This window comes from Lagopus leucura, unplaced genomic scaffold (genome assembly GCF_019238085.1).
Source record: "Lagopus leucura isolate 7727_CA_CO unplaced genomic scaffold, USGS_WTPT01 Super-Scaffold_100001, whole genome shotgun sequence".
Lineage (NCBI taxonomy): Eukaryota > Metazoa > Chordata > Aves > Galliformes > Phasianidae > Lagopus > Lagopus leucura.
Genome location: NW_024962262.1, coordinates 18590550 through 18617967, shown reverse-complemented (window position 1 = coordinate 18617967; position 27418 = coordinate 18590550). Strand labels below are relative to the sequence as shown.

Here is a 27418-nt window from a genome sequence, read left to right as displayed (position 1 = left end):
TAACTTCTTTTCAGATAGTTTTAGAGAGTGATGGGGTCTCCCCCGAGCCTTCTTTTCTCCAGTCTAAAGAATCCCAGTTCCTTCAGTCATTCTTCATAGGATTTGAGCTCCAGACCCTTCACCCATTTTGTTGCTTTTATAGTCTGGACAGGCTCCAGTGCCTCAGAGTCTCTCTTGTAGTAAGAGGCCTAAAACTGAACACTGTACTGTTCTGTACTGAACACTGAAGTGTGCAGCCCTACCAGGGCCATGCACAGAGAAAAGATCTCCCTGGTTCTGCTGGCTATACTATTTCTGATACAAGTCAGAATGTCACTGGCTTTCTTGGTCAGCTGAGTATGCTACTGGCTTGTGTTTACCCAGCTGCTGATTAATATCCCCAGATACTTTTCCTCCACCTAGCTTTCCAGTCACACTGCCCCAAGCCAGTAGTGTTGGCAGGCATACTGTGACCAAAGTGCATGACCTGACACTTGGTCTTGTTGAACTTCATCCACTGGACTCAGTCCATCAGTCCAGGCTCTTTGGATCCTCTTTATGGCCTTCCTGCAACTTAATGTTATCTGCAAACTTGTTGAGGTTGCATTCAATCTCCTCATCCAGATCATCAGTAAACATACTGGTCAGGACTGGCTCCAATATTGATCCCTAGAGAACACCTCTAGTGACTGGTTGCCAGCTGGATTTAACTCCTTTCACTGCCAATCTCTGAGCCTAGCTGTTCAGGCAGCTTTTTACCCTGTGAAGAGCATACCTGTCCAAGCCATGAGCTACTAGCTTCTCCAGGAGAATACTGTGGGAGACAGAAACAAAAACTTTACTAAAGTCCAGGTAGATTACATCCACAGTCTTTCCCTTGTCCACTAGGCAGGTCATCTGGTCATAGAAGGAGATGCAGGTCAAGCTTTACCTGCCTTTCATGAACCCATGCTGGCTGGACCTAATGCAATGGAGAAAACATATAAAGTAATGTTAGTGCAGTGAACAGTAGTTTTTTTTCCTAATTCTCATAAACTTTTTGGGGGTGTTGAACTTCTGATTTTTCAGAATGGATGTTTAATTTTTACATGAAAGACAATTTTTTTTTTTTTTATACAAGACAAGGGGTTCTTTAGCGTAAGCTTTTTAAGTAGAATATTGTAAAGAATTCACAGAAACTATTGCTGCGACACCCACAACAGAATCTTTGTTTTAGTGATTATAGAAACTATTACATCTGTATCATGCTAGGTATCTTATGTTCTAATTATGATTTTGTAATCAGTTAATAGTTAAATGTACTATGCTAATTTCATGGAAGAGAAAGAAAGAGTAGGGTCAAGAGAGACCTGTTATGAAATGAATTTCTGTCTTTTTTAGTAGTAAGCGATCTAAAATTTTATGACATTAGTATGGAAAGTTAACTAAAGTTGTCGGGAAATATTTCCTGTCACTTATGGGAAAAGAAGAGTCTTCAGGTATCCCCTTCCCTTAACTCACAGTGGCGTATAAAAGGCAGGACATGTCTTCTGTTATGACTACAAATGTTAGTGTCTGTGAAATGTAGGGTTATGTAATTGATCAAACATTGTTTCAGCAAGACCAAGAGGTGCTAGCCAGGGGATGGCTGCAGTAATGCAGGCAGTCAATGAAGAGTAGAACTTTGTTGTATCAAGCCATTTTGACCAAAAATAAACAGAAAAGTGAAGCAGTTGTCTGGTAGAAACAGCTTGCCAAGGCTTAGTCTCATGAAAGTTAGCTTTGGTCAGAACTGAATTTTTTGTTTTGTTCTCTTGAAAGTATTCACATGCATTCATATCTCAGGGAAACATTTCTGTATTTTCTGTAGGCATTTTCTTCCTTCTTTACCATTTGTTGTTTAGATTCTCTAATTTTCATTAGATACTCTAATGTTTTGGTTTTTTTTAAGGTAATCTAATTGGGCCAAGGAGTGAAGGCAATGCCCCTTGATCCTCTGTTGAATAAAGATCAAATTTAGGTCATAAAATCATCAAGTTATACTGCTTTTATTTATTCTAAAAAATTTCATTTATTTTAATTAATATTTGAAATATCAATTGTTTTAATGTCTTCCTTTCTCCCTAGCTGGGTAGAAAACTTCGGCCGAGAAGGTCTGGGTCTTCTGTTGGATGTTTTGGAAAGACTGGTTGAGACAAAGCAGTAAGGATAACTTTCTTTAAAATTGATAGTTTTTATTATTATGTATACAGCATTTAATTACAATAATATATTTTTTTAATCTAATCAGCCAGGACAAAGCTGTGAAGAAAAGCCAGCATAAGGTTATACAGTGTTTGAGAGCCTTCATGAATAATAAGGTATGGGATTTTCTTTAATCTGGAAGTTTGTTCTACTGCTGTTCAGTCTGATATTGTACACGATCAGTCAGTGTGTGTATAATTTGCAGAAGCAGAGGGTTGGTCAGCTGTGACTAGAAAAACTTCCACCACATCGATTTGCAGAAGCCTGCTTTCATAATGGTATAAACTTTTGATACTGATGTTTGCTTTCATTAAAAAATGAGTGACCTGTTTTGACCTTTCCCTCATTTAATTTTGTTTTTTTTTTTATTTGAAAGAGTTAAATATGATTTGAAATATATGCTCAAGGAAACTGTTGTCATATTGTACTGGACTTTCAATATTATCATTTGGTTTTCTTCCAACTCTCATTATAAGTATTTTTCTTCTGTTTAGTATGGATTGGAAAGAATTCTGGGAGAAGAGAGGAGCCTTTTGTTGCTGATCAAAGCAATTGATCCCAAGCAAACTAATATGATGACAGACATAGTCAAACTCCTTTCTGCAATGTGCATTGTTGGAGAAGAAAGCATGTAAGTACTGCGTTTAGCCAGATAAAGTAAGGTAATTTCGGGATGATTATATTATAATTGTGTTTAAATGAAAGGCTGAATTTTTCAACTAATGCTTGAAAGTAGTATCTGTACTGTGTTGTCATTTTTGAAAATACCTTTATCTGTAACTTTTTTAATGATTGTATTGGTAAGAATTTTCTTTTTTGGCATATGAATGAACTGGTTAGATGGAAGTAGTTTTGCAGACATTTTTTTCCTAGAAGTTTTTTAACATTACATTTAAGGTGTTTTAGCCATTGTAATCTGGTAGTCACTCTTTGGTTACATAAGTCTCCAAAGTAAACTATGCTTAAACCTTCTACATTTGTACCCTAAAATTGAAATAGGTGAATGTTCTGGCAGCATGACTCTTGATATGACAAATGAACAAGAAGGTTAAATATCTCTCCTGAGTGAAATGCTTTTATTTTTGTATAGCCTTGAAAAAATTTTGGAAGCTATAACAGCAGCAGCAGAGGAAAGAAACGTTGATAGATTCTCTCCTATCGTAGAAGGACTTCAGGATAACTCAGTTCAGCTGCAAGTAAGCAATTTTTTGCACCAATAGTCTTTACAACAAGCAAGTTTTATATATTATTATAGTTTTATATATTTTTATGTAGTTTTATATATATATAGTTTTATATATTTTTATATAGTTTTATATATTTTTCTGCATTACAAAAAGGGATACTGAAGAAGAAGAGATACTGTTTTAAATAAAGGTTCAATTTGGGAATATTTTTTAAAATGTAATCTTTGAAAATGCATTATTGGAAGATTCAGTCTTGAGAAACATAATGATGTTGTGGTTGAATTTGCTTTCTTCTGCTTACCCAAATCTTACAGATTTTTTGAATTAAAGTTATACTGCCTTTTAAAGTAAAGCATGAGTTATGTATTAAATGCAAAAGTATCTAATCTCTAATGACATTAGCTTGAAATTAAATATAAATATTCATAGAAAGCAAGAATTTTTAGCAGTGTTTAAAAAATAATTTTTAAATGAACATGAAATCTGTCTCTCATATCTACTTCTTCACTTTATTTGCCTTCACCCACAGCGAAAGCAAAGAACTTTTCACCTTATTTTCAGTTTGCTTCAGTTGAGATATAGAAATACAGAAAGATGCAAAGTTTTATAGTAAAATTGAGCAATCTTTATAAGTCATTATTCTATTAGTGAGAATAGTAACTCGTATTGATTTTCATGTAACTTGGGTGAATGAAAAATTTTTCGTACCATATTCTGAATTTTGCCACGATGGCAGGAGATAAATCTGCAGTTTGGAAGAAATGGTTGTATTACTCCACTGTCACCTTTTGTATTAAACAGTTGATGTCTGATAGTAAAAATTGCTTTTGCTTTCTCAGTCGTTTTAGTAGTCTAGATATCAAATTGTAATATAACTTGTTGAGTAACAAACTGCCTTTTTTTAGTCTCCAGTTTTGTAAAAATCACTACCAAAATACTTTGTTTTCTGAAGTGCGTTCTAGAATAAAAATTATGTCTGTGCTGAGCGTAGGTCAATGGAAGATTATATAAAAGATTAAAGGAAAGTGGATTACTTTGATTGGCGAAGAGATAGTTGACTTCCTTTTTTGAAAGGTTTTGTTTATAGGTATTGCCATTTTTCTTTCCCGTGTGAGAGCTGATGGCAAGTCATTTTTCAGAATCTTGTTGCCATAGCAAGAAATAGTTCCAGTGATGAGACAAATTCACTTTTGGGCAGTGGCTTTGTGGTCCTTTATATAAGGCTCTGCTTACAGTAAATGTGAGTGAAAAAGAGGGATTGAAGGAGGGAATGTGTGTCAGGAGGAAGTAGAGAAGGAACTTTGAGCCTCAGTTGTAGTTGGTCTGGAAAGGGACTGCACAGGGAAATTGTACATTGTAAGACAACAAATTTCCTTCCTGTGTTCTGAGGCTTTTGAACCTGCAGACCAGACACAAGTTTCTCACAGTAATGGGTTTCTACCTTTAGTGCTTTTGCAAGAATCTTAATGGTTCTTTAGCATTAGTTTTAAGTATGCAATCTGCTATATGTCTTTCTTCCTTTGGAATCTGTTTCATCTAGATTTCAGGGTGAATTATGTTTAAGTTAATACATCTCTGTTGAGTATAATTTTTGCTCAGTGTTTTAGAATCCTGGAGATAGCAGGCAGTAGGAATTTGGGAATTTGGTTGCTTTTTTTTGTTGTGGTCTGTTGGTTTTCGTGCATTTTTTTTCTTTTCTTTTTTTTTTCTGGATCTTTTTTTGTTTTGTTTATTTGTTTATTTTCATTCCTTTTGATTTTCAGAGTTGCATATATTCACATGTGGACCTGATTATAAAAAAAAAAAAGCTTTAAATCCTTTTTCTGTATAGTTTAAAAAGCACACCAAAACTGCAGTAAAAGCAGTCCTTAGTGTATCTGCTGCTTCATAGAAAATAAACGAGTACATATGATTAATTTAGCCAAGAATCATCTTTCACATTTTTTAGAAATTAATGCATAAAGACCTCTATAGTTCTGTAAGCATGTAAACAATTAATAGCTATTTTAGATCAACATTTGTGAATAAGCTTCAAATATTACAGTCCCTTGTGAACAGCTGTTGGTAAGCAGCCCGCTTGATAAATAGATAGATACCAATATGAATGGCAGTTGAGACAGTTGATGTACAGCATAAAAAATAGTTACAGCTGATTTTCTCTAAGCAGTTAGCTCTTTCTTATGAGTGCATTCATGCTTAGTATGTACAATGATGCTCAACTCCCTTAGTGAGGTAGCACTGATGAGATAACTGAATCAGTGCAGAAACTTCAGCTGGATTGTTAACTGTGCAGTAATCCTTATTTTTCTAGGACTACTCTTCTGATATTAAACAAATAATTTTCTCCTAATTACAGCATTGTAGAATTGTGTTGTTCCTTGTTTTGGGATTTGTTGTCCTCTGATACAGAGGAAAGCAGAATTTTTAAAACTGACAATTATATGTTACAATTAGAGTACTTAAATAATCTGGTAACTTACTTTGGATTTATTGAGGATTTCAAATTTTCTGCAAATAGCTAACATGTTCCATTTACTGTGTTTTCTGGTCATAGAAACTTAATGAAATTTCACGTTTTTTGGAGTTAAGCTTGCATTTGAACACTTTCATCTAAAAAGCTTTTTTCTTTTTCAGGCTGTAAAAATGCTAGCTAGGTTTGTTTATTATTTTTTTGCTTTTTTTTTTTTTTTTTTTTTGTAAGGCTTCTCATGTGAATCAATTGTAAACTTCTGTAACGATGACATTGACCTAGTGGTTAATTTGACAGTGTTTTAATGAGACAAAAGTTTACAGTTGTCAGTTACTTGGCATATTTGCCTTGATTATCTGCCTGATATGTATAGGCTTGCTTTGTAGCAAGTGAATTTGACACTAACAACTGACCTTTTCAATTTTAAGTTGACTAACATTTCTGTTGCTTGAAAGGTGAATTTATGAGAAGCCCTAGTATGTTAATTTTTGTATTTTCAGTGAAACCTCAATATATCTATTTTTTTATTGGCTGAAAACAAAGGATATTCTACTTTTGATCTTTCATAAGGATTATCAGCAAGTACAGCAAGAGTACTTGCATATTTTTGGTTCAAGATGGATTGGTGATCCTAGTTTGAGAAAAAAGCTACAGCCAGAAGTAATATTGAACTTACTGAGAAGTATTTTTATGTCAAAGTTCTTTCCTATTCATCATTAGCATCCCTCACAGTATTTATAAATCGACAGAGAATACCATTTCATCCTTCTTTTTTATCTAATAACATGGCCTATGATATTTTGGTTAGCTGAAACACTTGGCAGTTCTTGGCCATTTGGTCCTAATGAGATTCTTTCCATAAATGAGTAACTAATATGAGCAAAGCACATCTTATCTAAATGCAGAGACTGATAATATTATTTAAGATTCATGTAAATGTGCAAATGTACATTTGTGTGGACAAAACATTTCATTGCTAAGAATATTTTAGTATTAGCAGGGGGAAACAATTTAGGAAAATTAGTAAAGTACCAAAGCCAAATCTGTATCTGGTTAAGTATTAGGAAACAAAATTTAATTAAATCTATATTATCTTTTGTCCTTTCTACAACTGTTGATAAAAGTGAGAAAAATGAAGTTGAAAATCTTCCTGCATTTCTCTTATCTCAAGATGTGAAATAAGATGATGCTTAGCCACCTATTCAATATTAGTAATCATGTCTGTATGAGGAAAAGCTGCTGTGAGCTACTGAGTTGTCAACACTTTCCATGAGGAAAGTACCAGTTATGTTATCTTTGTGTTCAACTGAGAAGAATAACAGCATTCCTCAGAGAATGCAGAGAAAATCAGGATTCAAATTTCGAGCTGTAAGCTCTCACCTAATGGAATGTATCTATCTCATTGGTCTACTTTATTATAGAGGAAAACATTCAAATTGTTGCCATTCTAGGTGAACTCAGTGATCATCCATGCAAAGCTCTTCTCCCTGCCCAGGAAAGAGGGCTTAGAAATTACAGTCCTTGACATTGCAACAGAATTTTAGAAGGCCCATCAAAGAGTTGCATATTACTGTATATCTTTTAAGTATTAGAGCAAAACGTAGTTGGACTTATTCAGGCATCTTCTCAAGGTCTCAAGGTCTGCAGAATCTACAACTTTTGATGAATTGGCTGTAGCTGTAGACCATTTTTTCAAAAGGTATTGGTCACAATGAATTCTGACTTCTTAGGAAGTTAATTTACTTGTCTTCACTGAACTTCTTGCTAGTTCAGCAGAAGTACCTCTTCATTATTGAAGATGAGATGTCTTTTAGATGTGGACATGGCCTTGCCTCTTTTTGTCCATGACTGAAAAATTCAAAAGACTGTCAATCTCATTCAAGGTAATTGAGCGTAAAAGAATGCTGTTGTATTGTCAGTTTGGGCCCACTCATCTGAAGTGCAAGTAATGACTGATTTTTCTGTGTACCAAGAATTGACATTTATAGAGCTGTCAACTGGTGCATCACAGCATTTTCTTCAAGTACTTTGAGAATTGTCAAGGAACAGTTTTGCATTTGGGACTACATGTCCTTCAATTTTTGATTAGGAACAGAGAAGACAATAACTCATGAGTGGATACTGCTTGGAATTCTGCATGTACGGACAAATAATTGAAGAAAATTAATTATCTGTCTGAAAAGAATTGTCTGTAAGAATTACCTTTTTCTTCTGCAAGAGGTTCTTTCAGCTGTGTAGAAGATGTTTTCTCTTTGGTCTTACCCTTTATTTGCAGCATTTGGACAGAAGGACCTGAAAGGCCTGTTGATGCTTTCTTCTGATAAATACTGTGAACAGGCAGTGAATGTGTTAGGAAACAACTTATTTCAAATAAGTTTCCAATCTAACATAGCAGAAGTAAGCCATCTCAGGAATTTCTGGAATTTGAATTAATTAATTAATTGATTGATGAAATTTTTGGGAAGGAATTACCATATCTGTCATTTCAACTGTATTTCTTAATTAGTAATAGGGAGTAAACTCATCGTCTGACTACTGTTAGGTCTGAGGTCAATAGTAGTTTCTGGTAATTTAAGAATTATAAATATCAGTTGATATTTAAATTTGCAGAATTTTTAAAGCATACTGTTACACAGATTTAGCACTACTTTAAAATAGGTATGTCACAATCTGATATTTTCATCTTTAATTTAAAAAAACAAAACAAACAAAAAAAACAAAAAAAAGGCATTAGTTTTTATTTTTCTAATTCATTTTTGCAGTTGAGACTTCCTTCCTCCTAAGCAAAAAAAGAGGAAGATGAAAGTAGAATGTTAGTTATTCAAAATTGTAGGCCAAAAACAAACAAGCTTTCTTTAAAAAAAAAAAAAAAAAAGAAGAAAAGTTCTCAAATAAAGTAAGCCATTGAGCATTCTGGGTTACTTTCACAACACGTCAGATGTCTTTGTGTATTAGACAAATGTATGCAGTACTTGCAGATAAACACATTTCCTTCAGAGGTTCCCACTCTTTTGTGCTGGCATTTGGAAGCCAGGTGGGGTACACTGAATGTGTACTATATATTCGTGTTTAAGATTGTGAATTGGGTCTCTAGTTGGTAATGATGATGTATCCTAGAGTGCCCTAGTCGCTCCATTTGTGTTGTAAAGATCTATAGAATCAATCAGAGAACAGTGGGAGTTCAGCAGAGGAGTTTAACTACATGTGGCATTTGTCTGTGTATGGACATCTAAGTGTAGATATCTGAAGTTTCAACTGTGTTGTATTGGGAAACTCTAATAATAATTCTATAAGAATAATTTTATTTCTTGAGTTCTGTCTTGTGCTTATACCAAGCTTGCTGCTGTTTTATTGACGTATCTTCAAACAGAGTAAAAGAGTATTAATATATTTTATTCAAACTGTGAACTTCAGAACAGAAAAAACTGTCTTACTTCTTGAATCTTCCAATGGATTATTGCTTGAAACTGCCTATTGGCAAGCCGCTGTTCATCAAGCTATTCAACAAGTATGAGGGATATTTTTCTCTTTCTCTTGGTTTTGATATTTCTTCTTGAGATCTAACTTTCCCAAAAGCAAATTACTCAGAAGTAAATTTAAGTGAGGTATTTTTTGTAATTTGGGTTTGTTTCCTCTTGTATAACCTGCACTCTTTCTGCTTTTTGCAGACTTTTCTTTGAAGGCTGCAACAACTATTCTGAACAAGATTTTAAAGGTCATGACAGACAAATATTGGATACAAATATCTTGTTCAGTTTCCAAAAAAGCTTGATTATGCAACAGGAGAGTCTTAAGTTGTCTTCTGTTGGGTACTGTTAAAACAAATACTTGTAGATTTTATTCAAATCACATTGAGCACGTAAGGTTAACTTTTTTGTGTTATTGTGTGAAATTTTATTATTTTTTTTAAAGAAGCTTATAGTTTAATAAACTCTTTTCTTATCCTTATAAAAGATTTTGATATTTTACAAACTTTTTCTGTTTTGAAAATCAAACTTAGGCCAGTCAGAGCATTCTTGCCTGTTGCTTGAGCCTTCCAACAAGTCCCATGAGTCTGCGAGAAAGAATTTTGCTTCACAGAGCCATAGAATCATAGAATAGAATCATAGAATCACTCAGGGTGGAAAAGACTGTAAAGATCATCAAGTCCAACGATGACCTAACCGTACTACCCTAACTAACAACCCTCTGCTAAATCGTGTCCCTGAGCACTGCCTCCAAATGGATTTTAAACACATCCAGGGCTGGTGACTCAATCACCTTTCTGGGGAGCCCATTCCAGTACTTACAACCCTTTCTGTATAGAAGTTTTTCCTGATATCCAGCCTAAACTTACCCTGGCCATTTTCCCCTCATCCTGTCACCTGTCACCAGTGAGAAGAGACCAACCCCGCTCTTGCTGTAAGCACCTTTCAGATATTGGAAGAGGACAATAAGGTCTCCCCTCAGCCTCCATTTCCCCAGACTAAACAGACCCAGATCTTTCAGTTGCTCCTTGTAGGGCATATTCTCCAAGCCCTTCACAAGCCTTGTTGCCCTTCTTTGGACCTGCTCCAGCACTTCAATGTCCTTTCTGCACTGAGGTGCCCAAAACTGAACACAGTACTCGAGGTGAGGCCTCACCAATGCAGAGTACAGGCGCAGGATAACTTCCCTAGTCCTGCTCACCACACCATTCCTGGTACAAGCCAGGATGCCATTGGCCTTCTTGGTCACCTGGGCACACTGCTGGCTCATATTTAGCCAACTGTTCACCAGTACACCAAGGTCCCTTTCCATGCTACATTGTTGAGGGACATGGTTTAGTGGGAGCTATTGGGAATAGGTGAACGGTTGGACTGGTTGATCTTTTAGGTCTTTTCCAACCTTGGTGATTCCATGATTCTATGATTCTATGATTTATCCATATTATTCATTTCTTTATGTTGTAATTAGTCATACTATTCAATGAATTTGTTCTTTAGTTCTATTATATAATATATAATACAATATTTATATAATTCCACAGTAGAAGGATCAAGCTTACCAGGCTGTAGGTTTCCAGATCACCCCCAAAATATCCTTTGTCATTTTCCTGTTTGTCAGTGTACTTTTAAACATATATCCAGAAGCAAGTACTAAAAGAATTTTGGATTTTGTTCTGACCTGTTGGGTGAATCCTCTTTTATGACTTAATCGTTGGATTTGTTTTGGAAGTACTTCTGCCAAGCACTGAACCTGTGATAGATTCTGTCTTTCTCTAGTGTGGGAACTATTTTCATGCACATGTAGAACATCTGATGAAGTGTTGCTGAAGTTTGTTTTCTCTGGGTACTCCTTGTTTCTGTAATCTTTGCCTGTACCTACAGATCATATAAATTAAAAAAGAAAATACTGTTGTTATCTCAGCAGGCCTTTACCTGTGATTAATTATAATAATAATTTACTGTTGTTCTAAATGGCTGTGATTCTGGAAAGTTAATTCCTGTTCCTGTGAGCTATGGGTTTTTCTAATATATCTCTCCATTCTTTGGAAAAGACACGACTTGCTAGTTGACAATAGAAATCAGTTTGCCTGTTGCTTGCTGTTGATCTGAAAAACTGCTTCCCATGAAGCTGAGTACATTGAAAGAGGGAAGATTTTAGCAGAGAAGGAAAAATAATTAAACCATTCTGTTCTTTAGATTCACTTTACTTTAAAATCGGTGTTATGTCTTCTAATACTTTTTTCACTGCATACACAGACATTAGCCTTCACAGTTTTCTGTTGTGTCACTATGTATACATATATGTGTAAAAATTTATATTTATACTATTTTTTATATGTTGAGAATTATACTAATCAAGACATCTGTGGCAAATGGACTTAATTGTAAAAATGGCAACTTCAAAAGAGTGAGAAAATATTTGATTTTTGTGGAATTTTGTAAACTTGTTTATGGTATCCCTAGCTTGTGGCTGACTGGAGATCTGAGTATCTTAATTACATGATTGTAATGGATTGATGGCATGCTACTAGTAGTTTGATTTGTCTTTTTTTCTTTATGAACACCGAAAACTGAGAAATAACACTATGTTGTTTTTCCTCTGTCGTAGGTAGCTTGCATGCAACTCATCAATGCTCTTGTTACATCTCCTGATGATTTGGATTTTAGGCTTCACATCAGAAATGAATTTATCCGCAGTGGATTGAAAGAGATACTGCCAGTAAGCACGTTGTCGTCTGTCTTTGTATTGCTATTAAAATTGCTGGACTGTTTGAGTCTGAGAGGAGAAACGGAGAACAAGTTCTAATACATTATTCTCAAGGGCATTTTATTAGGTTAGAGCCTAAGCAGTTAGATATTAGAATCAATCTTAAAATAAGAATGAAAAGGTGAAGTGTGCTCTCTTAAGCGTATGCTGAATCCTTAATCTTTTATAGCTTTGATTTAGAACAGGCAGCAGAATGTAATGCAGCCACTAGTGAAGCCAATTGAAGCCCTGTTTACCTTTTGCATATTAAAATTATACATATTACACTTAACTCATTTTATACTTTGAAATAATGTAGATTCAAGGAAGTCACTAAAAAGGTAAGGCTTATTTCCTTATGGAAATGCTAAATTTGCCAATCTTTCTACTGTTTCTTCCTTGCAGCAATTGAAATGTATTAAAAATGAAGCACTAGATATTCAGCTGAAGGTATTCAATGAGCACAAGGAAGAAGACATGATTGAATTCTCTCATCGTTTAGAAGATATTAGATCTGAACTAGAATATCCTTTTGATATTGGCAAGAGAAACATGAACAAAAGAATATGTATAATAAAAATTTTTCTATGTAGCTTTAGTTTAAAACAACATTTTGACTGAACATTTGACTGAAATGTTTTTTACTGTTTGATGTTCTCCTTAACTCTTTTACTGAAGTAAATGATGTTTACAACATGGTATGGAATACAGTTAAGGACACTAGTGCCGAAGGATATTTTCTTTCTATTCTCCAACATCTTTTGCTAATAAGAAATGATTATTTTATACGGTATGTTTAATGTTATATTGTATATTAAGTTATAATATATATGTGTTATAGTGTATATTAAGTGTTAGTTATCAATTGTTGCTTAATCATTAATAGAGTGTCTTCTACCACTTTATGAAATACATTTTAGTATTTTTATGAACTAAATGCAGTTTGCAATTATTGCCTTGTGAATTCATATTTTGAAGTATCATGAGAAAGAATGAATAAGAATGTTGTCTGTATGTTTTTTCCTCTTCTGCTTGGGATCCAACTCCATATATAAACAGAGAATACTGGTTTTATTGAGATTTGAAGCTTGTTTCCTGCAAGTATAAGTGATCAGGACAGATCTCTTAATGCTACTAATGTGGTTTATAGACAGTTGTAATTGTGTCATGTATTTGAAACAAAAACAAAAACAATAATGCTCAGAAGTGTACTTTGTGTGTAGATCTCGACTTATTAAATTAAGGGTGCTTGCCTGACTTGGGTACATCTGTGCTAGACCTCTTCCACTGGAGTGATTTTGAAGTGACAGCTTGCACGTTCTGGTCAAGTGGTCCAGCTGTGATACCAGTTGGCATTTTAGAATTGTTTTTCTTCTGTTTTAATAAAGCAGGGCCTGGGTATTTCCATAGTGAAAAGTCATAAAAGCAGAAGGAATTAGCTGAAGGAAGAGCCTTCTTTCTATTGGAAGGAAGCAGGAAGGAGTCCTGCCTTTTTTGTAGTTCCACATGGAAAAAGTTGCAGATTTTATGATACAAAATATTTCCTGTTTATATGTGCTGGTTTTTCAGGCTTTGTGTAACTGTTCTGATGAAATAAACTGCCAAATATATTTGTCTTGTGAAGGTTTTGGGTTTTGCATTTATCCTTCTTTGGAAATAAGTCAATCCAAATCTTTTGACATTACTGTATTCAGAAGGAGGATTTTAAATATATGTTAATAAATAAATGTGCCTCTTTCTTTAGTCCACAGTATTTCAAATTAATTGAAGAGTGCGTGTCCCAGATAGTGTTACATCGCAGTGGAACAGACCCAGATTTCTCTTATCGAAAAAGACTAGATATAAATTTCAGCCACTTAGTAGGTAAGTCTCATGCTGGAAAATATTTACAGTATTGTACTTTTTTTCAAAACACGGAGTGATGCATGTGATTAAGAATATTATTTTCCTTGCATATTTACAAGTGTGTATTTGCATATTTTTTTCAGATATTTGTGTAGATAAAGCAAGATTAGAAGAATGTGAAGAGCGGGCTTCTGAGCTTTCCAGGAAGGTGCCTAATAATTTGAAGTTATGATCGTAAGATGGATATAGGAAATTGCATAACAGACTCATGAGTAATGCAATTGAAAGTGGCATAGCTTTTAACTTCAAGTTACTGCTATTACTTATGTTGAAGTGGGAATTTGAATATTTCTTGTGGTCTGGGAAGTAGAGAAGTGTTATAAAATAATTAACCTTAACTGAGTCTTTCTACTGCTTACTGTAAGGTACAAGTCACCCCAAAATCACCTGAAAGATTCATATGAACAGCTATCTATTGAAAAAGATGAACAGAGTAATAATAAGAGTTGTCTTGTTCGTGTGTACAGATTCCATCTTACCATTCTTCACCATTTTTTACTTTTTTTTCTTAACTTAAGAAACACAGAAGTGAGAATCCTAGAAAGTATGTGGACATGACTATTCTTAAAATTGTTTTTTCTCTCTTGCTTTCTTTTATTTCCTTAGTTTGAGAAAGATTTTGTAGCTCATCAAGAGACCCAGGCCCTACTGCAAAAAAAAGAAGAAAGAATCAATGCACTTGAAGCAGAATTACAAGCTTTTAAATCTCAGGTATAGGACAGTTTAATAAATATAGAAAGTATTCTTTTTGGAATAGATTTCATTTGATTTTCTTGCAGATTCTGATAGAGTGATTGAAGATAATTCAAAGAATCCTGTTATTGATTTTCTGTTAGCTTACTTTATTTCTGTTTTATAGCAAGAATTGTAGTGTGACATTACTGGCCTACGTGAGATCCCAGTTGATCCTTTTTGTGCCTGAGTTCTGTTAATTAAACTAGTTTCCTACATTTCATTTGGATTTTACTTTCAGTGTCATATATTTCCAAAGTAATTAACCACATAGGGTAATAAGTCCTATGCTTTTAGATTAGCATTCATCACTGTGATCTTTATCCCTCCACAGGAAATTATTCATTGTGCAGTTTGATTTTCTGAAACCTTACCATGAATATCCAACAGTGAAAGAATACCTGTGATTAGATAAGAAGATTTGCTGATAATTTTCAAATTTCAAGCATATATAGTGCAGACTTTTTGAGTGATGCTTGAGTTAACCTTTAACTACTTCACTCTAAAATCTATATAAGGAAACTGTGTGAGCAAGTGACTTTCCTGTGTCTAATTTTTAGGAGTAAGGTTCAATATAAAAACGACTAAAGTAAGATAACATTGAGATGACATGCATGTAGAAAGATATTGAAATATATGCTTTCATCATAAAGCTTTTTATGGTTCTGAGCTTGTTTAATTTTTTTAGTGAGGAAAATTAGTTCATCTATTCTTTGATTGGTTGAAAATATAATTTTGATTCAGGTTTCTGGTCAGAATTCACTTCTAATATATATTTTTTTTCACAGCGTGCAGTCAGTGAGCATAATTTATGCTTACACTCACAGATTATCATACCATGAACTATCTCACTGTTAATGCTACTTGAAATGCTTCCTACATATCAAGTAATTGATTCATTCAATTTAGTACTATTACTCTTATGTCCATCCTAAGAGGAATCTTTGGTTTCCATATGGCATCTACCTGTTACAGCTTTCTTTCTCCTGGTCTTGTTCCTCATTTTCACTTTATTAGTATTTGGAGCTTTTTAGTATTCAGTTTGTTTCATCTTTAGAACTTATATTTCAGTGACTGTATCAGTGTAAAGAATGCTTCTTTCAAGCATTTGAAAACAGTAAAACTGTCCCGCATTTATTTAATTATATCTATTGATTTTCAGCTATTTCTTTAAAAAAAATAGTTTGATCTTTCCTTATTGTGTTTCCCCTCTAAGTTTGAAAACTAAAATGAACAGTACCAGTTGATAATGATAAGTTGAAAGAAGTTGATTAGCACTATGACCAGTAGATAGATAATATGTATTCTTTTGTTCTTTCTGTTGGTTACCTCTTTAACAGTGCTTAAAGCCCAAGGATAGAATTTCTTAACATAGCACAACAAAAGATCCTTTTTTTTTTTAAATTGAAGTTCTAAAAGGAAAAGCCCGTCTTCATATAGATGTCCTCACTGCACTGAATATTAAGTAGGTGTTATCTTACAAATTGTTGTTGCAGTTGTAAACACTGCTTCAGTAAGTACTGTATAATATTGTGCTGTTGCTACTTCTGTCCACCTACAGTATGGTAATGTTTCCGACTTTTATCAAAAAGAGTGGCTTCCAGTTATATATATCTGCAAATGTAATGCAGCTGTATTTTTTGGAAGGAGTTTTTTTCTTTCTGCCTTCAATCCTGCAGAATGGAAATGCTCCCGAATTAGACAATTTTCAACAGAATTTCTAACTTTGTCATATTCTGAAATCAAATTTTAGGAATAGTTCTCCGTAATCTGTCGGATAAGTAAGAATGCAAGAACTGTTTTTAAATTTGGGTTAAAGTAATAGTCTAGATAAAATTTCATCAAGGCATGTATTATACACTCCGTAGGTCATGATCACTGAAATGCGATGAGGGGATATAGAATTTCAGTTTGTGATTTTTGGCGTTGTCTGAGTGTCTGTTTCAAATATTGAGACTTCCAGTTACGAGATGAAATCTGTGTTGGGTTTATTATAATACATATTTGAGTGTCCTATGTACAGAAAATATCATGCCATCTTAATTTGTTGACTGTAAAAGTGATGGCATTTTGTTACTAAAAATATGAAACTGAATATTTTCCTTGTCAGTATGGCTCCTTGCCACCTGGATTTCTACCATCAACATCTGGAGATGCATCTGCCATTCCACTGGAAGCTGCAGAACCACATCAGATGCCTCCTCCTCCTCCACCACTGCCTTCTAATGGAGCAATCCCACCACCACCACCGCCTCCCCCTCCTCCTCCACTTTTGAATGGCTTGGGATTTGCTGCAGGAATTGGTGCTCCTCCACCACCACCACCTCCACCAGGCCTGCCTGGGGTACAGTGGTCTCCACCTTCATGTGCTCTGCCATTTGGGCTGAAGCCTAAAAAAGAATTTAGACCAGAGGTTACCATGAAAAGGCTCAACTGGTCTAAGGTAGTATGATGAATGGCAAATACCTGCTCTAAAATCGTACATAGAGATTAAATAGATTGTTAGGAATAAGACGTTATAGGTAAATCAGCTAAATTTATGTTAGATATGCATACTTTTTGCCTTTATTTTTTTCTCTTTCCTGAAAATTGTGTTCCATTCACCCCTGAAGCTTCTGAGAAAATATCTGGAAAATATAATTCTGGGCTGAAGTAATAGAACCTTCATAGCAGCATGCTTTCTGGATCCTGCTGTGCCTTGTCTTTTAGTGGACTGTTTTCACTGTATCAATCACTGCACTGTACTGTTAGCTATATAGTTTCCAGACAAGTATTTTGCCTCTGTCATTCTGTGGGAGAACCATTGCAAGTGTTTGTATTTGTCCTCAGTATAAGTGTACTTAGATAAATTTAACAGTTGCAAATATATATTCTGTATAGTTCTTTCCTCTGTGACAGGATCAAGTACGCCAGGACTATTGATATATTGTATTTTAGAAAATAGTCAGTTAGACCAAAACAAAAACTTTCAGAGTTTTATGAGGCAATATAATATAACCAGCTGTTATTTAAAATAATACCATTTAAAATAACCAGCTGTGTTCAGAGACCAAAGTTCACCAAAGTTTCATAATCTAAATAAAATACCAAGTACAGTTTGCTATATGTAGACCTTGAGTAACAAATATGCTGTCAGTACTGCTTCATATTGTTTGTCCAAAAGCACTTGAATCGTAAACATTTTAACAACTATAAAATTAGGGGAAAACTTTGTGTTTTACGTAGCCCTTAAGTATTTCATCGGTTTTGGAATCTACAAAGGTTACTCTTTCCATAGTTTAAAAACCATTAATTAAATTTTTGTTTTTCTCTCTTAAAGATCAGGCCTCAGGAAATGACAGAGTCCTGTTTTTGGGTTAAGGCAGAAGAGGACAAGTATGAGAATGCTGACATGCTTTGCAAACTGGAACTTACATTTTGTTGTCAGAAGAGGGGTAAGTAATTGATACCTACAATTTTCAGCTTTTGGAGTTACCTTTTAGAAAATTGGGTCTTAAATAACTGTATACACTGTTAAACATATACTGTTCTATACATCAATGTTATGTTTTTAAAGTGGAGTGTGTGATGAAAGAAATTTGAAAAACATGCAACTATTTTACTTTAAGGATGGCAAGGAGATTTGTGACTCTTAACATGTCAAAAACTGAGAAGTGTTTCCTGATAATACAGACATTTGAAAAATTCTTTATTAAGTTTTGTCAGAGTATATCTTAATAAAATACACTAATACAGTGACACAAGAAGGTGATATGTTTACTCTCAGAGTGTATACATTAATTGATGTGTTTTGGTTGAAGGACAATAGTTTTTAAGTGAAGTTCTTCTCGCAAACCTATGGCAACCTTGATGTCTTTTGACATTTTGCTTAGTTTCTTTAACTTTCAAAGCCTGTGGAAGAGCAAACTCTGCAAGTATTTTTTGACTTTTCTGCCTTTCTGGAAATAAGTTTTTTTTACTAGCTATTGCAACATTATTTATCCAATACATAAATTACTTACTGTTACTTCTTGACACTTTTTAATGCTCCTTGTCAGAGATTGTATCTCTAGTGTCAGAGATTGAGTACTTTGGGGCAGGTAAAGGAGCACAAATAATTAGTTTGTTTTCAAATTGAAAAGGCATTGTTTAATTTTTAGTTTCTTTCACATTTTTCATCGCAATATATTTATTTAATATAACATACAGCGTTATTTAGAAACCTCCAGGTTTTTATTTGTTTTGTTTGTTTGTTTTGCTGAGCTTTTGTCAGAGCAGGCTTTCGATGCTTAAGGTGATGTAGTATTTCTAATGAGTTGAGTTGCAATTTATTAATGATGATCCTTAAGAATATTTAAAATGTTGTGCAAAGATAAAAAAAAGGCAAGAAAGCCTCATAGATGATAGATTCTTAGACTATTAGAATAAGTCTAAAGATAACTGTGGTGCTTTCATAATGTTAGGAGAATTCCCAGTTGAATCCCTTTGAATTAATAAGTTAGAAGGTTTAAAAACCATTGGAGGAAATACTGTTTCCCATGTAATTAAACAATAAAATTTGGGAGGCTGAATGATGTTCGGACCAAACGTTGAAGGCTCAGAGGAGGATTGTGAACCTCCGTAGACAGCAAGAACATCAGAGTTAACAAGGTTATATCCTTTAAAAGTTTAACTGAATAGACTGAATACATTGTTTTGGCAAAACCTAATAGAGAAGAATTACTGGATCCAGCTGAAAAAATGAGTGAAATACATTGTTACACCAAATAGTGTAGTAAATGGTGGGTAAAAAGTCTTCAGGGATGAATGTACATTTTTTTCTAGAGATTGTGTTCACTGCTTTATTTTAAAAAAAAATCTTTTTTTTTTTTACTTTTTGAAATCTTTCACTTGAATAATGTGTGCCCTCATTTTTTTTTTTCCCAAAGGAAAAGGAGACTAAAGATTATATTTAGAGCATTAGGTAGATATTGAAAGGGTGATGTGCAACTAACTTTCAGCTTTGTTCAAATAACTGGTTCACAAAAGTTTGCATGAATACTTAAACTCTAAGTAAACAGCGCTGAGTATCTCAGTATCTCTTGCTAACAACATTAATCCTAGTTCAGAGTTACAGTAACTACTTTTATTTTCTTGGATGTAGGAAGAAGGGATGCTTCTCTATAGCTCATACAAAACTTACATGACAACACTTGTCAAAAAAATTGGAGACCTACATTTTTCTGCACCACTAGTCTTAAAGAGGTTTATAACTGTGCTTAATAATGTAGCGTCATCAAATCATATTCAATTTGGAAACAGTGTGACTATTTCTAAAACTTTGTCTCCGAAACCAAAAAGACAAGTAGAAAATGATTCTATATCGAGTTCATGCCATGCAAAGAATGAGCTGGTTTCTGTTGAAGCAACTGCTTATGTGTTCTTTTCATCGAAGTCAGTTGTGTAATAAGGGACCAGAATGTTCAGTGATGCTTTAAATGCTTTTTATTGTAATTATGTAAAATCAAATTGAAGTACTCAGATGGTCAGTTACTACTTTTTACCAGCTGGTGTACCCAAAGTAAATATTTCATTCTTGATCCATGTATAAAATCCACTGAAAAATGTCTCTGTTTAAAAGGAATAGAGAATAATCATAGAATGGTTTGGATTGGAAGTTCCCATTCAGTTCCAACCCCCTGCCACCATGTAAGGCTGCCCACTCACCCACCCACTATAGAAAGCTGCCCAAGTGCCCCATCCAGCCTGGCCTTGGACACCTTCATGGATGGGGCATCCACAACAATAATATAGAAAAGATTTGAAGCCACAGCAGATATTTGTATCAAAGTTATAAATGATGTTGATTCTGAATGAAAGCAGTTGAAATAATTGAAGATGTAATGCAGTCATGAAAGAAACATTACTGTGAGTGTAAAAATGTAAAGGAAGGGTCTAGCTTCTAACTGTTGGAAAAATATTGAGTAATAACATGGAGCAAAGATCATATGTGGGGAAAAAATCACTTTTATTTGAGGATGTCAGGAGAGTCAAAGACATACTCAAATAATGGAGTTTTGTAGTTTTGAAGGGATGCAAATCCAACTCGTCCAACTATCTTTTTAAAGTAGGGTCAGTGTAATTAATGTTGCTTGAGGCTTTGTCCAGCTGAGTTCTAGATAATCCTAAAGAGTTAGAAAGTACGGCTATGATGCTAGGCAATGTTTTTCAGTGTTTATCATCACTATGGTGAATTTTTTTTTTTCTGTAACATCTTGTTGCAGTATTTGTTGTTGAACCTTTTGTCTGTTGCTCCTTATTTATAGTACATCTCTGAGAAGAATCTGTTTACCTCTTATTGTAGCCTCTTGTTAGATAGTTGGAGAGAGTAGCAGGAATCCCATCTTTTCTACAAACTGTTACAGTTCTCAAGCCTTTTCTCTTCGTCATGTTTCAGCCCTCTCATCGTCTTGGTGGCCTTCCACTTTACTCATTCCAATATATCTCTGTTTCTCTTGAAGTGGTGAGTGCAAAACTGAGCAAGTGCTCCAGATACTTCTCCCTGGGAGAGAAGAAAGTAGAGTGAAATAATCACTTCTTGGACCTGCTGATTACAGTCTTAGTAACTTACTGAAGGAAACGTTTTCACTGTGTCGCTTGTTTGATAAGAATAATTCATAATAACTCAAAGCTATGGGTGGCATATTTTTTCCTCGTTTATTTGTTATAAGAGTACAGTTATCATTTTTGTCACTTTCCAGAAATTAAGTCATTCTGTGAAAGCAACGTGTGTTACAAAAATTACATATTTAAGCAGGAACAATGAGAACTAGCAAAGCAGCAGTTGCTGATTCTATTCTTGTAGGCAAGCTATGAAAAACAAAGTGCAGTTTATTTATCAAAAAGCTCATTTTCTGAACTCAAAATTAATTTGCAGTCTTAAAGGAATAAGATTATATATATATGAAAGAAGTAGGCAAGGACAAAATAGCAGGCCAACTCCTTTAATATGTAAAGTCATATAGATTTCCTGTAATACAGGGAATGTGGGAGGACGCAGAATCCACACAGGTCCAGAATCATAAAGTACTTATTAGCATGTGGATGAAATATTTTCACTATGAATGCTTGAGAAAATATTAAATTAATGACTGAAAAGCATGCATATGTTTGATATTTGCAAGAAAGCGTGCTTATTCTGATTTTATTCTGAGATGCCCCAAGAATATTAAAAGCTCCTGGAACCTTCCAATCATTAGTTTTCTATCAGTAGCTAAAAGAATAGAAGTAGGGAATGAAATTACTGCCCTAGAGACATCAGTGTGGAAGTATGCAATGGCCCCTTACCTCACTGGCTGTTAAAAAAAAGTGAAGAAAAGAGAGGAAATTGACAATGGGGAAAAAAAAAAAAGCAACTGAGAAATTAAAGAAAGAAATCTGAAAATAAATTGAATGTGAATTCTTTGCATGTATCTTCTTTGACAATCTCATAATTCTTCTCTTTAAAAGGCAAAACGAAGCATATGATATGATAGATAGTCTGAGATTTGAAAGAGAAACCGTAAGAAATATCAAGTATGTGAGATCTATCAGATTTATGCTCATGGTTGTGTATCAGTAAAGAAGATCTGAAAAGTCTTTCTGGCAACACTGGTATCAAAGCAATCACTTAATATAATTCTTTGGAAGCATTAAACCAAATAGATGACTTAAATCTGACTGATGCATGAAAAACTGAGCAGTGCAACAGGAGCAAACCTTATGTATACTTCTGAATTATCAAAAGCCTAAAACGTAAGATGAACAAACAAAAATTGGATCAAATGACAACCCCTTTATACTAAGACTGCTCTGAAAGTAATGCCTCCTATTTTATTTTGTTGGCCCACAATGTCAGAGGCAGATGCTGTTGGTATGGCTGTAGAGGTTAAACTTTCCCACTAACATTCCATTACATTTTGCTGCTGTGCAACAGGTGGCAGCAAGGATCAGTCTAACAAAATGGCATCTGACGAAAAAGCATCTGACATGGAGGTTAATATGAAGAAAAGCTGTGTAATTGAGTTCCTCAATGTAGAAAAAATTATACTCATTGATATTCATCGATACTTTGTTGGATGTGTATGGAGACCAAACCGTGGATCTTATCAAGGGTGGTGCATTTCAGAGACAGTGGGATCATCTTTGCTGGTGCAGATGTTGATGAGTGCATAGAATTATAGAATGGTTTGGATTGGAAGAGATTGTGAGAGTATGTTGCTGTGGAAAGCTGCAAATTTGGTAGCAGTGAAGTGGGAGATTCGACTACCTATGTATGGACTTGCATCAATTACTCATCAGGACATTGCAAGAAAATGACTGTTTCTGGTATTCTGTAACCAAAGCCAAACAAAGCTGTTTTCAGAGTGGTCTAGAATTGTACAAAGGAGGTAGGAGGAGAGAATGATCATAATTTTAGTGGATCAGGAAAGAACAATCTGAGTCAATTCAGCATACAGATATTTAGCTTCAGGATGGAGAACTAAATGACATAGGAAGATGATCCAGCAAACAAGGTAGTCATGCCTACAAGAAGCTCAGAAACTGTTCTGAAAATGCTATTTTAGAGATTGAAGCAAACACTGTACTTTAATTCAGAAGAAGTCTAAATGACATTAAAAAATTAATGCATGTGACTCAGTTGTGAAGCTAAGGACACAATCACAAGGAATAGGATAACATTTAAAAGACTTAGCCAGATGAAAGGAATGAGAAAGGTCATTAAGTGTAGGAAAATAAATTTAAGCAGAACATTGTAATCTTCTTTAGAATTCTGATTTTTTTTCATAGGATACTTCAGCCAATACTGAAAAGTCTAGTTAAATATTTGAAAACAGGAAGTTAGCTAGAGAGCTGCTGAGACAATTTGGAGACAAGTACAGAAGTTCAGCACGCTAAAAGAACATTAGTCAAACACAGGCACAGTATGTCCAAAAGAAACAGGAAAGAATAGAACATTCGAAGGCTGGTGTGTGTGGGAAAAGGAACATCATCATTTGGGAAGTCAGGAGAATATTGGATTACAAGTGGTGATAAAGTTTGCATGGTGTCACATTGCACAGACAATAGTAGTGCACTACATGCATCACTGGTCAGTGGGGCGTTTTTTAAGTTTTTAACCTCCTTAATCATAGATATTAGAGCCTGTTGTTTACCTGGAGTAGCTTGAAGCTAACATGTTTAGGACTCAAATGCTAAAATAAGGTGTTATATGTAAGTGTACAGTTTGCTTGCTTGCAGAAAGTAGAGAAGTAAAGAAATGGTAATAGGAAATGCACTTGGTTTGTGGGGCTGCTTTGAAGGGTATGGACAATATAAAACAAAAGCTGGTGAAAGACTGTGAATAAGTTGCTCTGAAAGTAATGCCTCCTATTTATTTCCACATAGTCTACAACAGGTACATAGCAGTACAATAAATGTCCTGAGACAGCAGTGCCTAGGCTTCATGTAGAATAAGCTTTCACAATAACTGAACTCAGAACCAGCTACATTTTGCTTAGTCTTCTTTCTGCTGTTTGAAGTGATTTGCTGAAGGCAAATATAAGATTTTGATGCTATATGGAGCACACAAGAAAGCAGTCTCTAACAAGGACAACATTTTTGAGAGTATCTAAGTACAAAATGTCAATTTGTTCCATGTATGCAAAATGTAAGAAAGGTAGTAGTTTTACGATGAAAACAGTATTAATAGATTGATTTGACTTTTTCCAACAAGAGCAATTTTTAAAATAATTTTTATGTTAATGTGTTAAAAGGCCAAGTGAGGATTTGAAATTGCAGATGCAAAAACAGCTCCTAAATACTTCATTATTTTTTACAATATGGAGATAACTGCAGTTAATGGGAGATGGCAGGGAAAATTATAAATTTATTCTTCTTTCTTTTCTAGATATCAAAGGGGAACTGATCTGGTAAACTCTAGAGAGAAGGACTGAATGATCTTTGTACAGTTTTTTTTATTGGCTGGGACAGATTTTCATGCTAAGCTTACTGGAGATGGCAGTGCCTGATCCCATCACACCAGAGCTCATGCCAGATTTAATTATTCAAAAATAAAGCACTTCTCTGGGAGTGCTATCTCTGTTGGCACTTGCCTTGAAAAGGTCAATATAGTTCTCTTTGATTTTATTTTTTTTCTCCTTCCTATAATTCTGCCAGATTTTTCTGAAATATGACGATGAGCATACTGATTCCATTAATTATTGGAAATATCTCAACTGAATTTTGCACTATTTGGATGGTTCCAAGAGTATGCTGACTCCTTTAATATTGACATTTTTTTCTAACATGTATTTGGGTGACAATTTTCCCTCTACGTAAATTCAAAGAAGGTTCTTAGTCTTTGTGTTAGTAAATGACTTTTAAAAACGGAAAGAGATAAGACTGTGTAAGAAATTTTTTTGTAAGCTACTGTAATTTGTAGAGTTCTGAAGTGAATTCAGTTCTGGAGTTGCAGCACATATTGGTGAATGTGTTTTTCTTGGGCCAACATTATTTTTCAAGGTGTTCTTCTTACATCTCAGTGCTAAGTGTGTTTGCATGTATTATATAAGAAAAAACAGCAAGGTCTACACTGCTCTGGTGTCACCCAAGTCTCAAACGTTTTTGAACCATGGAAGAGAGCAAGAAGGTCAAATCAACAAATGAGATCTGTGCTGTATTTTATATTTTATAGCCTCATCAGCATAAGGTATGGATCCTGAGGTATTAGGTAGAGCCTGCTGTCCTCATGCTGGAGTTGCTTCCAACTGTTCTACTTGTAGAATCTCATTGTTACAAACCTTTAAGACTGCCAACAACATTACCTAATAACTTCTGCTGCTAATACAGTAGTGAATAAATTAGTTACCTTTTAATATAACTGTTATCACCCCCTGCAGGGGTTGGAAGGGACTACGTAGAGGTAGAAGTAAAACCTGATGTGTTTAGGTTTGACCCCCTTGCAGTGTCAACTTAAATATCCTTTAAACCAACATTATTTTTAAATAACGGTGAATGAATATACTCCTAAGATGGGTTGACCTGGCAGTAGAGATGATATCCAAGCCCAACTTTCATAAACTAGAAAAGCTTGTGGGTCAAGATGGAGATCACAACTGCTATTAAAGGCAAAGCACATTTGAATTGGCAAAAATTGATTTATTTTATTGCCAGTTAAAATAGAGTATGATGATGATTTCAAGTAGAGAATATTTTTTTAATTATGTGGGTAAGTAAAATCTCAGAGGAGATAGGTATTATTTGTACGTATCGTGAGAGGAACAAAGCCTGCTTACTATCATAAGTTCATGAAACGAATGAAAAGAAATGTTTAGATGTTTTACTAAGGGATGTGGTTTAGTGGGACAATATTGTTGGTAGGTGGACAGTTGGGCTAGATGATCTTGGAGGTCTTTTCCAACCTTGGTGATTCTGTGATTCTATAATATTTATTCACTCAGTAGTTTTGATAAATTTCTAATCTAATGTCACAAGCATTTATGTCTGACTAAAGATAACACTATATTTGAGTGCAATAACATCTTCATTACAGCAGTACTTTATTCTTGTCTTTTCTTCACTGTGAGTTCAGTAAATTTAAATGCAAGAAAGAACTGTCTGATAAACCTTGCATAGCAAGCCTGCAGTCACTGCCATTGAAAATTACTAAAATATAAGTTTACATGAGCATTGTTTTTCCTCCTTTAAAAAACATTTAGTTTTTCTATAAATGGCCTAAGTCTTGTAATTTTACTTCAAGAGCAATACAGTTTATGAAAACAAAGAAGATTATTTGTTAATGGAGTAGTGACTTTTGATTAGGCAGCTGTATTGAAAATTGTTGAAAAGACTCTACCGCACCATATAGAAAATGGCAGTATATTTGTTACAACCTTTTGTTCTATTTGCATTTGATTTGATAATGCTGAAACTAAATTTTAATTTATATGTAAAAAGTGACTACAGTCCTTTTTTTCCCACTTAGATTACATAATCCTGCATTACATTCTCCTATGAAGAAAGGTTGTGGGAACTGGGATTGTTTAGCTTGGAGAAGGCTCCAGGGAGACCTCATTGTGGCCTTCCAGTACTTGGAGGGAGCATATAAACAGGTGGGAGAATGGCTGCTTATGAGGGTGGATAGTGATAGGACAAGGGGGAATTGTTTTAAACTGAGACGAGGGAGGTTTAAGTTAGATATTAGGAGGAAGTTTTTCACACAGGGGTTGGTGACGCTCTGAAACAGGTTGCCCAAGGAGGTTGTGGATGCCCCATCCCTGGAGGCACTCAAGGCCAGGCTGGATGTGGCCCTGCGCAGCCTGGTCTAGTGGTTGATGACCCAAGCATCTTGATAAAGGATGTCCGTATTCTAAATGTCTTGTAGATATTTATTTCAATTAAGCTCTCTCCATTCTTTCATAGCTTTCAGATCTTAGCTGAAATGGTCTTTTTAATGTTTTTAAAAATATTCACTTTTACAGAGGATAGAATCTAGTTCAGCATCCTGAAAACTGTCCTAAGAAGATGGGTCATTTTCATGCCTTTTTTTAAATTAAATTAAGCTTCCCAGATACTTCGCTGTAATACAATGATTTATTAATCTGGCTTGTCACACAGAAGTCTGTGAAAAGAAAACACTTGAGATTACTTGACCCACTAAACTACTTAAGTGAAAGATTCAGTTATATGTCTGTCATAAGAGAAATGGGGTACCAGTGACAATGGTCTGTGT

General features: G+C 34.6%; 1 protein-coding gene across 1 annotated transcript in view; it reads left to right on the top strand.

Moving 5' to 3' along the window:
* The window catches only part of DIAPH3 (diaphanous related formin 3), a 229452-nt gene that overhangs the window by 36922 nt on the left and 165112 nt on the right, over positions 1–27418 (top strand). Inside the window, exons 6-17 of the mRNA XM_042867343.1 lie at positions 2086–2160; positions 2249–2318; positions 2697–2833; positions 3293–3398; positions 11935–12045; positions 12478–12596; positions 12746–12862; positions 13817–13935; positions 14061–14125; positions 14584–14688; positions 16820–17152; positions 18029–18143. Of these exons, the coding sequence (XP_042723277.1) occupies positions 2086–2160; positions 2249–2318; positions 2697–2833; positions 3293–3398; positions 11935–12045; positions 12478–12596; positions 12746–12862; positions 13817–13935; positions 14061–14125; positions 14584–14688; positions 16820–17152; positions 18029–18143 (1472 nt within the window). The remainder of the gene's footprint in view (positions 1–2085; positions 2161–2248; positions 2319–2696; positions 2834–3292; positions 3399–11934; positions 12046–12477; positions 12597–12745; positions 12863–13816; positions 13936–14060; positions 14126–14583; positions 14689–16819; positions 17153–18028; positions 18144–27418) is intronic.